This window comes from Esox lucius, chromosome 17 (genome assembly GCF_011004845.1).
Source record: "Esox lucius isolate fEsoLuc1 chromosome 17, fEsoLuc1.pri, whole genome shotgun sequence".
NCBI lineage: Eukaryota > Metazoa > Chordata > Actinopteri > Esociformes > Esocidae > Esox > Esox lucius.
Window position 1 is genome coordinate 12401407 of NC_047585.1, and position 13436 is coordinate 12414842.

The following is a 13436-nucleotide window of genomic DNA, read 5'->3' on the forward strand; positions in this document are numbered from 1 at the left end:
TCTCTTCAACAGGTGATCTATAAAAAGTTCCAGATCCACTGTCCCTTTGAGGAGTACTCTGCAGCCAATCACACACTGTCAACCCCGGACAGTTACCTGAACATTACTGACAGCTACGCAACCCATGATAACGGCCTGGTGAACGAGGGGCTGGATGACTCCCACTGTGAAACGCGCATGTTCACCATAAACTCGCAGGTAAAGCAAAGGACACCCGAGCTCTCAACCAGTCAGAGGTTTTGCACTACTTCAGTTGTGACTTTGTTGAACAGCTCGTGGGCAAACGTACAAGTAATATGGTGTACTGCATGCAATGCCCCGGTTTTTAACTCCAACCAGAGTGCAAATAACACTCTAATACGGGCATCTACGTGTCTTTTAAATGAAGCCATATTCGGTGTCATCTGTGTTCATCTTATCAGCTCTTCTAAGGAATCGTTTTTTTGCAACTTACGTTACCTTGGATTGTATCTCGTTAGTCTTTCTATCTGTTATGGGTATGAGGCTGTTTAAATTATTACTGTGAATGTATCTTTATCCTCTCTTACCCAAAACATCCTTTTGAGATATAAATAATAAATTCAAATTAAGATTAAGTGGTGACTGTGGGAACCCTGCATAGACGTGAATATGATGTAGAATATGTCATTAACAGAATGGACTAGGTTCTTTACATTTATTTAGCCAAAGTATAAAATTGGATTGTTTAAAATGAGTATAGGCTAAATTTTGTTATTGCACAAGCTAACTTCTCTGAGTTGGAGTTTGCTAAAAAGTAATGCCAGAACTCGCAAATATTATCTAGTAGGCTCTCTCTAGCTCATGCCTGGCTCCACCCATCTAGTTTCCTACGTTCTGCCCACTTGGCTGCATTTGTCTCCCATTGGAACTTTATAGTCTGTGTTGGTTTAATGGAAAAAGTTATATGCATACATATTCCAGGAAAATTTGTATGGGAATTTGTATGGGACAAACCTAACATGATGAATGATGAACATGACGAATTACATACATGAAAATGAAATACTGTATATATACAAATGCCCAAAATAAATAAAATCCACGTCTCCAATGAGCCATGCTTTTAATCTTATGTGCTGCTATCTTTACATCATTACAAAAAATTAAACACTTTGTAGCAAAAAAGGGGTTCCTTTACAAAGGGGTTCCTCAAGAAACCTTTTAGAACTGCAAAGGTTTTTTCAGGTCCTTTTACTGCTAAGAGTGTAGGGAATTAGTTGAGCTTGCAAAGTTGCATGTCGTGCCAGCCCTTTTCATCGACGAGACATTGCTCTGGGGTGAGCCTGCAATAAATGTTAACTGAATGTTAATTTGTATGTTTCTTCTTCAGACTGCGTACACCATCCCCATCCTGGCCTTTGCCTTTGTCTGTCATCCAGAGGTTCTGCCCATCTACACTGAGCTCCGCAAGTGAGTATGGCTGCCTCACTCTGCTCCATCTCAGTCTGGACACAGTTTACCGTCAGCGCTAAACTCGTCATATACAGTAAACACAGTACTGTTGGCCCATGTGGAATTCAAAGACATTATACCATGTCCATGTTGGTTAGCTGTGACGTTAAAGGGTGTGTGTGCATTTTTCTGTCTGCGTGTTTTTGTCTAGCCCCACACAGAAGAGAATGCAGCATGTGTCCAACCTATCCATCCTTGTGATGTACACCATGTACTTCCTGGCTGCTCTCTTTGGCTATTTGACCTTTTATGGTGAGTACCTCCTTTTCATCGCGTTAACCCTTAACCTTTCCCGTGGCTGAAATAAACCCTAGACATGACTGCATGTGCCCCGGCTTCTCACGTTCAGTTTAAAGCTTGGGAGGGTTGTCTTTGAACAGTAAACAAGAGCCTAGAGTACCACTTGTGAAACGTTGCCACTTGTCTAACTTATGAAGTGTTTAGCAAGGGTGTAGATTTGAAAGAGACAATGAGATTCTAAAACGATTATCAATACTATTCAAACACTTAAATTAGTTCCGTCAGTCTTTTGAAGATACCTCCCCCTTGTGGTCATTATATAGTACTACCCAACTCTGTACTAATAAATTGTGACACGTGTATGTTTTCCAAAGAGGAATGGCAGTCATCAGTGTCTCAGAGTCAACATAAGTGAGGCATATTATTATGTTAATAATGTTAATACTGAGGTGCCAATACAGTTCATGTATTGCAATTCTTGCTTTCTTATAGGTATTATTTTTTTATTAATATGCTAAACAATTCAATTATACTTCCAAAGAAAATGTTCTCCCAAAAGTATATTAACAATTAGCTTAAAACGTTTCAAATGTTATTACTGGAATTTACATTTAAAAAATGTAGGCTACAGGATTACATTGAAGGGGTAATCCATCAAAAACAACACATTCCAAATATATGAGATTTCCCAGGTATCTGTCTAAAAGCAGGAAGGCAGCGAGGAAAACATAGAGTCCATAGCTTAAACAAACTAACAAAGAGAACTAATTTTAGATAACAGAAGCGATGTTGATATTGTCAAAAAGAATAGAGGCTTATAGAGTTTCTTCCACCATGCCAACATCAGTTATTCAGTATATACTGCTGTTCCTCTTGACCAGACCCCTGGTTTTCCCTTCACAGGAAAGACTGAATCAGAGTTGCTGCACACTTACAGCAAAATCGACCCGTATGACACGTTGATCCTGTGCGTGCGATTGGCTGTCCTCACCGCCGTCACCCTGACTGTGCCAATCGTGCTCTTCCCAGTAAGTCAGCCCCCGCTCATAAAACACACCGAGGGCAGATGTTGTGGAGAGGTCTTTGGGTTTGGATTAACATGGGCGGGGTCCGTCTTTTTTGATTCACCGTTTGATTCCATGAATCTGATTGTCTCTCACACCCCAGGTGCGGAGGGCCTTGAATCAGATGTTCTTCTCCAGTAAGTCGTTTAACTGGATTCGTCACGTGGCCATCGCCCTCGCCCTGCTCTCCTTCATCAACATGCTTGTCATCTTCGCCCCCAACATCCTGGGAATCTTCGGCATCATCGGTTAGTGACACAGATTACGTCCAGTTCTGGACTAAGAAACACTAAGAAACACTCCATTGAATGTCCAAGGACAAGAAAATGTCCCTTTAAAGTTCATATACCTCAACCTTCCTGCCCCCATAATATCATTGCAATTAATGGGTCAGAGTTAGAGTATGTTGACACCTACGAATACCTTGGTTTATTGCCTGACGGTTCTCATTCAATCCCCATGTCTCCCACATTCAGTTTAAAGTTAAATCAACAATTGTTTTATGTTCCGATACACGGCATTCTGCCAAGTATAAGCTACCCTTGAACAAGTTGACATCATGCCAACCCTGGAAATGGGATGTGGTTGATATGGAGATGCGATGTGGTTCATAGGCTTGCCACTAAAGACGTCCTCAATAAATTACACACAATCTACACACTGCCATCTGCTTTGTCACCAGCGTCTTCTTCAGGATTAATCACTATGACCTTTACGGTCACCTATCAGCCATATCATTATGACCACTGAGAGGTGAAGTGAATAACACTGATAATGTCGTTATCATGGTCAGTGGGTGGGATATATTAGGCAGCAAGTGAACATTCTGTCCTCAAAGTTGATGTGTTAGAAGCTGGAAAAATGGGCCCTTGTGGGGTGTTCCCGGTCAGCAGTGATCAGTACCTATCAAAAGTGGTCCAAGGAAGGAAAAGTGGTGAACCGGCGACAGGGTCATGGGGGGCCAAGGCTCACTGATGCATGTGGGGAGTGAAGCCTGGCCCTTGTGGTCTGATCCAACAGGCGAGCTACTGTAGCTCAAATTGCTGAAAAGGATAATTCTGCTACTGATAGAAAGGTGTCAGAACACAGTGCATCACAGTTAGTTGCGTCTGGGGCTGCGTAGCTGCAGACCAGTCAGGACGCCCATGCTGACCACTGTACCACTGCTGAAAGCATCTACAATGGGCACGTGAGCATCAGAACTGGACCAGCAGTGGAAGAAGGTGGCCTGGTCTGATGATGATGTTTTCTTTAACATCACGTGGATGGCAGGGTGAGTGTGCATCGCTTACCTGGAGAACACATGGCACCAGGATGCACTATGGGAAGGAGGCAAGCCAGTGGAGGCATTGTGATGCTTTGGGCAATGTTCTGCTGGGAAACCTTGGGTCCTGCCATTCATGTGGATGTTACTTCGACACATATCACCTACCTAAGCATTGTTGCAGACCATGACTTATTCCCAATGTTGCAGACCATGACTTGTGCCCTGCCACAAAGCAAAAATGGTTTAGGAATAGTTTGAGGTTCAAGGTGTTGACTTGGCCGCCAAATTCCGCAGATATCAATCCAATCGAGCATTTGTGGGATGTGCTGGACAAACAGGTCCAATCCGTGGAGGCCCCACCTCGCAACTTACAGGACTTAAAGAATCTACTGCTAATGTCTTGGTGCCAGATACAACAGCACACCTTCAGAGGTCTAGTGGAGTCCATGCTTCAATGGGCCAAGGCTGTTTTGGCAGCAAAAGGGGGACCTACACAATATTAGGCAGGTGGTCATAATGTTATACCTTTTTCTTTCCTTTACAAAAAAGTAAAAAAGGAAGGTTTTGAGTGAGGAACAGATGGGTTAAAATTAAGAGACCACTGCAAATTGAACGCTTCTGTTCCTCACTCAAAACTTTCCTTTTCAAGGTGCAGTGGTCTGTGCAGTGTAGTGAAAAAGGTGCAGCGGTCTCTTCATTTTTTCCGGAGCTGCATTTCAAAAGAATTCTCGATGTGTTCAGTTGTCTCGTGTATCTGGCTTTGTCCTAAAAACACGACTCGACACGATCTGTCGCCTTGACCTTCGTTTCTCCATCCTCTCCCTCCTCCAGGTGCCACGTCCGCCCCTTGTCTCATCTTCATCTTCCCTGCCGTCTTCTACATCCGCATCGTGCCCAAAGAACAGGAACCCATGCGCTCCAGCCCTAAGATACTGGTAAGAGCGCTGCCCCTCCACTTCACTCATTATAGCCGTGTGCGACATGGCCATATCGTTACGGGGTGTCTGCCAGCCTCTCCCCCATCATCTTATTCTCCTCTTTGATTCCTTCGTACAATGGGAATGTGTTTGTCTCCTGGATTACCCAGTCGGGAATGGTTAGCCCATGAAAGACATCCTACTGATGGCCTTTCCTCTGATTTCCTTCCCAGGCCGCCTGTTTCGCTGGTCTGGGGGTGGTCTTCATGATTATGAGTTTGAGCTTCATCATCATCGATTGGACAATGGGGAGCAGCAACTCCGGCGGTGGACACTAGAGGTCGCCCTCTGCCCTGTGGTCGGCAGGGGCTTCGAGGGAATGCCTGGGAGAGGGTGTTTAGATCTTGTCTGTGTGATGCACTATCCCCTCTAAGGGCCAAAGCCTAATGGTCAGAGAGGATAGGGGATGTTGGTGGTGGGGTGGGGGGGGGGGCTGAAGGGGAAATACTCTGAAAGAGAAGTTTACTACTTATCGAGGCAAAAGCCCTTCATTGTCACAGTGAGAAGCCCAGCACAGAGGAGGGTTTTTAATATATATCATCAGGACTCAACAGGGACATTTTTAAAGCGTCCTAATAACAACAACAAATGATTATAATTATTCATATTATTCATTCTTTTATTATTTATGAGTGGGATAGTGCATCCAGTGAATCCATGATGGAAAATACTATAGAATCCTTTTTTCCTTCCTCCCACCCTGCCTCCATCCTCCCATCCTGCCTCCATCCTCCCATCCTGCCTCCATCCTTCCATCCTTATTTATCTCTTTTCATCCGCCTGGTTCTGACCCCCCCTTTCATGTGAACTGCGGCTAGTACTGTACAGAGTAAGACTGCACAGATGGCGACACTTGAATCTGTAAAAGAAGGAAAGCGCCCGACTCAAAGTGATAGGGAATAGTCATATATATTTCACGAGGGTATTTTTGTACGAGATTATCTGTTATGTTGTCTGTAGAAGAAATGGCTACTACATCTATCGATTAGGTGAGAGCTGTTCGCGTCTGAGGCTGTCTAGTTTTCTGGTCACGTGTTGTGTTCCAGCGGTACTCAATGTAGCCGTCAATGTGGTTGACATATTCGAATGGACGAGCGCGTGCGCACGCACACACACACACACACGTACACACACACACAAATTACTGCATATGGTCCCATGCTTTCTGGCAAGAAGGAAGACATTACCTTGTGTCGTTTTATGTGCCAAAGCCAGTGGTGTTTATGGTTGATGTATTATGGTAATGAACTCTTTCCGTGTCCCTGCTGCATACAGTGAGATAAAGGAGGAGTTGCTCAACCAACCACGCACAGGGCCTACACAGGAAACGGTCATGTATATTTATTTAACTAGCTTTATCCATGCTTTTTTTTATTTCACAAGGTAAGCTAATGGGCGTCAGAACAGAGTATTTAACTGTGTGATCAGATGTCTTGATTGACTTTGTAGGCGGTCTCTTATATTGTATGATTATGCATATAGGAGGCAGTAGGTAGCAGTTCAAAGCTTGAAAGTGAGGTTGTGTGTGATAAGCTGATTATGAAAAGCACGTACAGCTTTATACATTCTTGTTAGTTAGTTGAACAGCCAACGTCCTAGATAAAGTATAGACTGACTTTGTAATGAATTAAGCATTATTGATGGTATATTAATTAGATGAGTCTTTTTAACACTACTAGCAACTATCTGACCAATATTTCTTCAATGAAGTTGTAAACCCTTCAGTCTAAATTCAGTACAATGCAAGAATACCTTTTAAATATCTACAGGGGTGTAGCTAATTGGTTTTGGCATAATAAAAATGGAGGGATTTTTTTTTTATGGGGTTATGCCCTAAGGTCCGCCATTGTCAGTGAACTAGTTATGTTATATTTCATATCTTTTTCCCACTTGTTTTGTGATTGATCTCATGGTGAACGTTTTAAGTAAAGAACAGCAGGTGTCTGTCACCTGTCCAGTCTTGCTTGATGAATTTAGCACGACAGTCATGTTGACATAGTCCATGCTAAATATGTTAATGTGTGGGCTGTATTTCCAAAACACACGCGGCTAACTCGTAATGTGTCTCTTACACCGAGGTCCTATCAATCTAAAACTGAAATACCATTGTAAAAAGATTGTTATAACAATGATAAATGTTAGAAATCCTCTAATATAACTGTTTAAGACCTGTTATAACTGAACCAGTGACTGTACCTAACCTGTTCAAATGATTCAACCAATGTAAAGGTTATACTCACAAAGTGGTGTTAACTTGTTTTGTGGTGGTCATTTTTTGCTAATCTCAAGTCTATTTTAAGACAATATTGTTATTTTTTATTTTATTGTTATACACTGCAGCCAATATCGCTTTATCTTTTGTGTTCATTCATTGAGTTAATTTCTAATTGAGAGAATGTTGTTAAGCTGTCTGTTTATTTTACTCATCAAAGGCTACAGCGTTAGCACATGCCTCTGCCTCAGCCCAGTGTTTATTTCTGAGGGAGTGGCTGTGGTATAAAGACATCTGGTCAAGATAAGCAATTAGACAAGGCAAGGCAATAGACCTGGTATGGACTACAACAGTGTGTATCTGGGATTTTTTCTTCATGGTACCCAAATTATATCTATCTGCTGTTGGGTTGAAGGAAAATAACCAAAACCCCCAGACACGTATTGTTACTTGCTGATATTGACTGGTATTATTCAAGATTTATTAGGCTCTTCTGTCTGGGATGGTGCATATATATATTATATATTATAATATATATATTATATATATAGCTACTATGTAATGTAAAGTGCAACATCTCAGAGAGGTTCAACTTTCTTACACTTTAGAAATTTGCCACCCACATTTTTACATTAGGGCAGCATAGTGTACTTGGCCTCTTTCTCTTTTACCCAAACCAAATGATGTCAGACAGTTAACATGTCGTTACAGCTGTTGTTTGACCATAAGGAAATAAAAGGACTATGAGTGGATAACAAATTATAAATGAATGCTGAGTTTATAAGGTGGCTTATATAAATAATGTATATAAATGTAAACCCTTTATATTCATGATGCACATTTAGCTTGTATAGTGTAAATAGCACAGACAGTTTTAGTCTGACAATTAAAAACACATTTAGACATTTTTACACTTGTGTCACATCCTTTGCTTCTTATATTTGTTTGGCCAACACATGGTTCTGTCATTGTAGACACCAGAAAAATAATTCCCTATTTTTCCTAACATGTAACCTTAACCCCAATAAACTATCCTTTATGCCTAAACTTAATGCCAAACCCTAAACCTAACCACTTATGCCTAAGGCTAGAACTAATCCCAATGAGCATTTTTACATGTTGGTATTGGCAAAACAAAAAAGTATAGGGACCAAATTGACAGATTTGACTTCTAGCCTCATGTATAGTGAAACCAGGATCACAAACACAATCAGACACTTAACTGGTTTAGGTTAGACCACACTCAGACACTAAGTGGTTTAGATTAGACAACGGTCCTCGTGATCTAGGGAAGTTCAGGTCTTAACACAGCATTGGCAACAGAGGGCGCCACAAACCACTAAAATGTTAAGTTTGGACCGACGTTTATGAGATGCTTTGTAAAGGACAAAATGACATGCACCCCTTGAATGCTCCAATGTGATGTGCGGTATTAGGTAAATACATTTCGAGTATTTCCAAAATGAAGCTCACTTAGAGGTTATAAACGGTATTAAGCTCACCTCACCCTATGCAAATTGTTCGGACATAAGTTATTCCAGTAATAATAATAACAACACATCAATCTGTTTTGTTTGTAATTTTTTAGGTCTAAGACTATTGCATTTATGCAGAAAACCTGTCAACGGTGATGAATTGTAAAATATCAACGACGTCAGATACCAATTCTGGGCAGAAAGGGAGTTAACAAATCGTCGGAGAAGGCTGGCAGCAGTTTTGCAGTTGATGTGCGCCATTGGTTTTTCCCAGATTTCCACTGAACAGCTATTTTAACTTGACTAGGCGGTTGAGTCGGTCGTGCAGCAGGCTATTGATTGAATTCCAATTCCACTTACCACTTAGGTCAGAAGAAACGTGGGTACGAGGAATACGAGGTAAACCTATCTTGTGCGAAGATACGAATTGGTCAATACTAGCTTACATATCAAATTATTTTAGACACCTGAGATTTGACTGCAACTTTCTGCGGAATTCTTTAAAGTGGCTCCTTCAAGAAGATTACTCTGCGGCGGACAGATGATTCGTTTACATCGCTCAGAATAAAGCACCGGAGGACGTTTTTTTCCTGGACATTCGGTTCGTTCAATTTGGATTGCTGTTAGTCTAGCAAAACCACACGCGCACGTCTCTCGAACGGGCCGGCGAGGATTTGTAACAGTTTCTCTTGTGTTGGCATATCAAACAGAAGTCAAGACGAAATCGTTCAAGAATCCTTGCGCCGGCCGTCAGTGCGCGCGTGCTTTTGGAAACATGGGTTGTACATTAAGTGCTGAAGATAAAGCGGCCGCGGAGAGATCAAAGATGATTGATAAAAATCTCCGCGAGGATGGAGAGAAGGCGGCAAGGGAGGTGAAACTGCTTTTACTAGGTATGGGATGCCGTTTATTTTATTTCCTTGCTTGTCCGGATGGTCAACTTATCAGTAAACCGTGCTTATTGTCGGGGCTGAGTGCTTGATCATTTGGTTAGGGGCTGCATTATCATACACCAATAATCGCAAGTCCATCACCACCTGGCCTCTCGCCAATGGTAGGGTGTCCATCAGTTCACCGGCACAGCCACCGCAGAACCCCCACCCTCTGCGAGCATTATTTATTTTTTATCTATCGCATATTGTTGTCGATGGTCTGCTGATGCTGAACTTGCTCTGCTCTCAACAAGTCAAAAAACAACATAATTACTGTGAGAGCGAACTATAAGCAAGTAACCTATTGCCGCATATATGATTAGACTCAATTTTTTTTTATCAACGTGGTATATATTCAATTATACCATGCACCTGCCTAAATGAAAATTAACATGGTTTTGATTAATTATATAAAAAAAAAAATGTTGGTATCAAAATAAATAATAGTGTTCCGAAAAACTAGGTCTCTAACTAGTCCAAGCACTCATGACAGAATTATTACACGTCATATGTTGAACCAACAATGTATTCCTAATTCATATCCGTTTTAATGCACGTAAGAATCCAATGTTTTTGTGGTCTCCAACCCTGTTCCCGGAGAGCTACTGTCTTGGTTGTTTCACTCCAACCCCATGTATATGCAGCTGCATTCAGTTACTAAACTGTCTAATTGTCACCTAGAATCAGGTGTGTTAATATTGGGGAGTACAACCAGGACAGTAGCTCTCCAGGAGCAGGGTTGGATACCCCAATATAAACAACACAACAAACTAAATTGCAAATAAACTGGTACAATCGTCTCTATATGTTAAGTTAAAGGTTGACTGCGAAATTAATGAAGGGGCAAAGGCAAACATCGGGTACAGTTCCACAACAAATAAGATAATTGAAGCATGATGCTCAATTTCCTGCGTTGGTTCCATGGTTGTAGCATAAAAGGAAACTGAACACGAAGAGATTGTGTGTGTTACTTTATGCGAAGTCGGTAGCCTGTCTCTCCAATCTCTCCAATCTCAATATTTGCAGTTCTGTTTGTAACACATTTTGGTCTAAATGTGTGTACATTTGTTTTTCATTTCTGGTGAAAAGTTAAAGTTAGGGAAATTGTCTGGCTCTGAGATTGAACATAAGTCCATTGGAGTTAGTCTCTGGCTAAATTCCCCATTTGTCATTTCCCAACACCACCACAGCCAAGTGAGCGTAATTTAAACTGTAAGGGCACTAATCATTGCCCCTAATAGCAGTTTTTTATATAGACGTTTTCCCCACTTGAACAGATATTTAATTGTAAATTAAATCTGCTGTGAAATGTTGCCTTGTTGGAACATCCTGACTGGTATGACATTGCAGTTGGTCAATAATTTGACAGATTGACAAACAGTAAGTAAAAATGCAGCAAGTGCAAAAAGGTGTACAACGGTCAACATCCACTAAATCACATAAAAATGTGTTTGGGAAGATACACATTTGGCATGGATCGTTTTAGTAGTGTTAATCCAACAGGCAGTGTGGCCAGTAACCATCTACATTATAATTGGGTCATATAAGAATTAGCTTGTACTATCCTTCTGTGTGAACTCAATACCATTTCATAATCGGTGGTCAAGGGAGGTTGACACCATGATGATATCATGGCCAACTAGATAGAATCTCTGAGTTGTGCACAGTACCAGTAGATGACCCTGTCTAGCCTGATTGTTATTAAGATTAAGATTCTCATCCAAACCTGTCATTGGCAGGTATACTGCAAAATTCCCCATTCCTTTCAGCTGAAAGCAGCACAGCATACTCACTTTATACAAAGTGAATACCGTAACATTTCTAATAAACAGTCTCTCTTTTTCATGGCAGGCTCTAGCCTTTTGGGTCCGTAAGAGAGATTTGGCCAGGGGCCATCCACCTTGCAGGCACAACATTTTTGTGTTATTCCCCTTGACGCCATGATTTTATGCTTGAACGTTCACAGTTTCATAACTAATTTCCTAGACTTCTACACATTTCCATGTAATTTCTAAGTGAAATGACTAACATAATCAATGTCAACACCCTGGGGCTCAAGGCCTCTAGGTGCTTGCCCTGTAAACCTTGTTAGTATTTGGCCATGATTAGGCTACAAGAACTTTAGAGAGCAGGCTACACTATTGACCAATTTAAAAATGTACAAAGGTAATTGTCATCTAACATTATTGCAGAAAAAGTGCTCCCACTCAACTTAAGATGCACAGATGAAACAAAGCAAATACATGTGTTTTAAATAAAAGGCAGGTCTAAATATACAACCGTTTCCCAAAAAGTTGGAACGCTGTGTAAAATGCAAATAAAACACAATGCGATGATGTGCAAATTATTTTCTCTCTATATTTAATTATTTTACTTTACTCTGTTGTATCACCTCTTCTTTTAACAATACTCTGTAAGTGTTTGAGAATTGAGGAGACCAATCGCTATAGTTTTGAAATTGAAATGTTTTCACATTCTTGATTGATATAGGATTTCAGCTGCTCAACAGTTCCTGGTCTCCTTTGTTGTATTTTTTGTTTCATAATGCACCAAATGTTTTCAATGGGTGACATGTCTGGACTGCAGGCAGGCCAGTTTATCACCCGGAGCCATGCTGTTGTAATACATGCAGAATGTAGTTTGGAATTGTCTTGCTGAGACTATGCCAAACTGAAATAAGCAAGGCCTTCCCAGAAAAAGCATATAACATGTATATGTTGTTCAGCATTAATGGTGCCTTCACAGATGTGCAAGTCACCCATGCTATGTGCACTAATGCACCCCCATACCATCACTGATGTTGGCTTTTGAACCTTGCACTGATAACAAGACGGATGGTCCCTTTCCTTTTTAGCCCAGAGGACGTGTCCATGATTCACAAAAATAATTTCAAATGTTGATTTGTCAGACCACAGGACAGTTTTCCACTTCAACTCAGTCCATCTTAAATGAGCTCGGGCCCAGAAAGGCCGTGGCAGTGCTGCCTGAGGGCCCGAAGATCACGGCCATCCAATATTGGTTTTCAGCCTTGTCCTTTGCATACAGAGATTTATTTTAATTATATTATGCACCATAGATTATGATCCCCAAACGCTTTGCAATTTTACGTTGAGAAACGTTATTCTTAAATTGTTGCACTATTTGCCTGCTCAGTCTTTCACATAGTGTTGAACCCCTTGACATCTTTACTTCTGACACATCCTCTCTGGGATGCTCTTTTTATACCCAATCATGTTATTGACCTGTTGCCAATTAACCTAATTAGTTGTGAGATGTTCCACCAGGTTCTTTTGTATTACACAACTTTTCAGGTCTTTTGTTGCCCCAATCCCAGCTTTTTTTTAAACATGTTGCAGGCATCAAATTCAAAGTTGGCATATATTTTACAAGGAATCATAACATTTATGTTTCAACATTTGATATGTTGTCTTTGTACTATTTTCTACTGAATATAAAGTTTAAATGATTTGCACATCTTTGCATAATGTTTTAATTTCCATTTGACACAAACTTTTTTGGAACCAGCGTTGTAAATTTTTTCTAGGTTCATGGTTCTGAAGTGTGACATTTTGGGTGCAAGAGAAGTCTAGTCATTGGATGTGATCTGTGATGGATTGTCTTACTGGTTGGTGTGTCTCAATTAGACAGAAATCAACGTGCTGGTACCAGTTTAGGTTCCTCCACTCACATTTCGTGTGGCCCCACACTGAACAAGAACCTTGCGCTCCTCTGCTTCCTAACACGTGACCACTCTCTGTGATAACATTCCACCAGTTTGAGCCAAACAAAAAGTACC

General features: G+C 41.0%; 2 protein-coding genes across 8 annotated transcripts in view; both read left to right on the forward strand.

The window, feature by feature from the left end:
- Positions 1 to 8144, forward strand: part of slc38a3b (solute carrier family 38 member 3b) — a 37431-nt gene extending 29287 nt beyond the window's left edge. For all 3 annotated transcript variants that reach the window (XM_010893100.3, XM_010893101.3, XM_034287177.1), the window contains 7 exons: positions 13 to 198; positions 1352 to 1431; positions 1625 to 1725; positions 2617 to 2741; positions 2881 to 3025; positions 4876 to 4979; positions 5195 to 8144. In XM_010893100.3, the coding sequence (XP_010891402.1) occupies positions 13 to 198; positions 1352 to 1431; positions 1625 to 1725; positions 2617 to 2741; positions 2881 to 3025; positions 4876 to 4979; positions 5195 to 5299 (846 nt within the window). In that variant the 3' untranslated portion in view covers positions 5300 to 8144. The remainder of the gene's footprint in view (positions 1 to 12; positions 199 to 1351; positions 1432 to 1624; positions 1726 to 2616; positions 2742 to 2880; positions 3026 to 4875; positions 4980 to 5194) is intronic.
- Positions 8145 to 8697: 553 nt separating this feature from the next.
- The window catches only part of gnai2b (guanine nucleotide binding protein (G protein), alpha inhibiting activity polypeptide 2b), a 100729-nt gene continuing 95990 nt past the window's right edge, over positions 8698 to 13436 (forward strand). For 2 of the 5 annotated variants that reach the window (XM_034287178.1, XM_010893103.5), the window contains exon 1: positions 8698 to 9601. In XM_034287178.1, coding sequence (XP_034143069.1) covers positions 9484 to 9601 — 118 coding nt within the window. In that variant the 5' untranslated portion in view covers positions 8698 to 9483. The remainder of the gene's footprint in view (positions 9602 to 13436) is intronic. The other 3 variants (XM_020055430.3, XM_020055431.3, XM_034287179.1) reach the window with 3 other exon arrangements.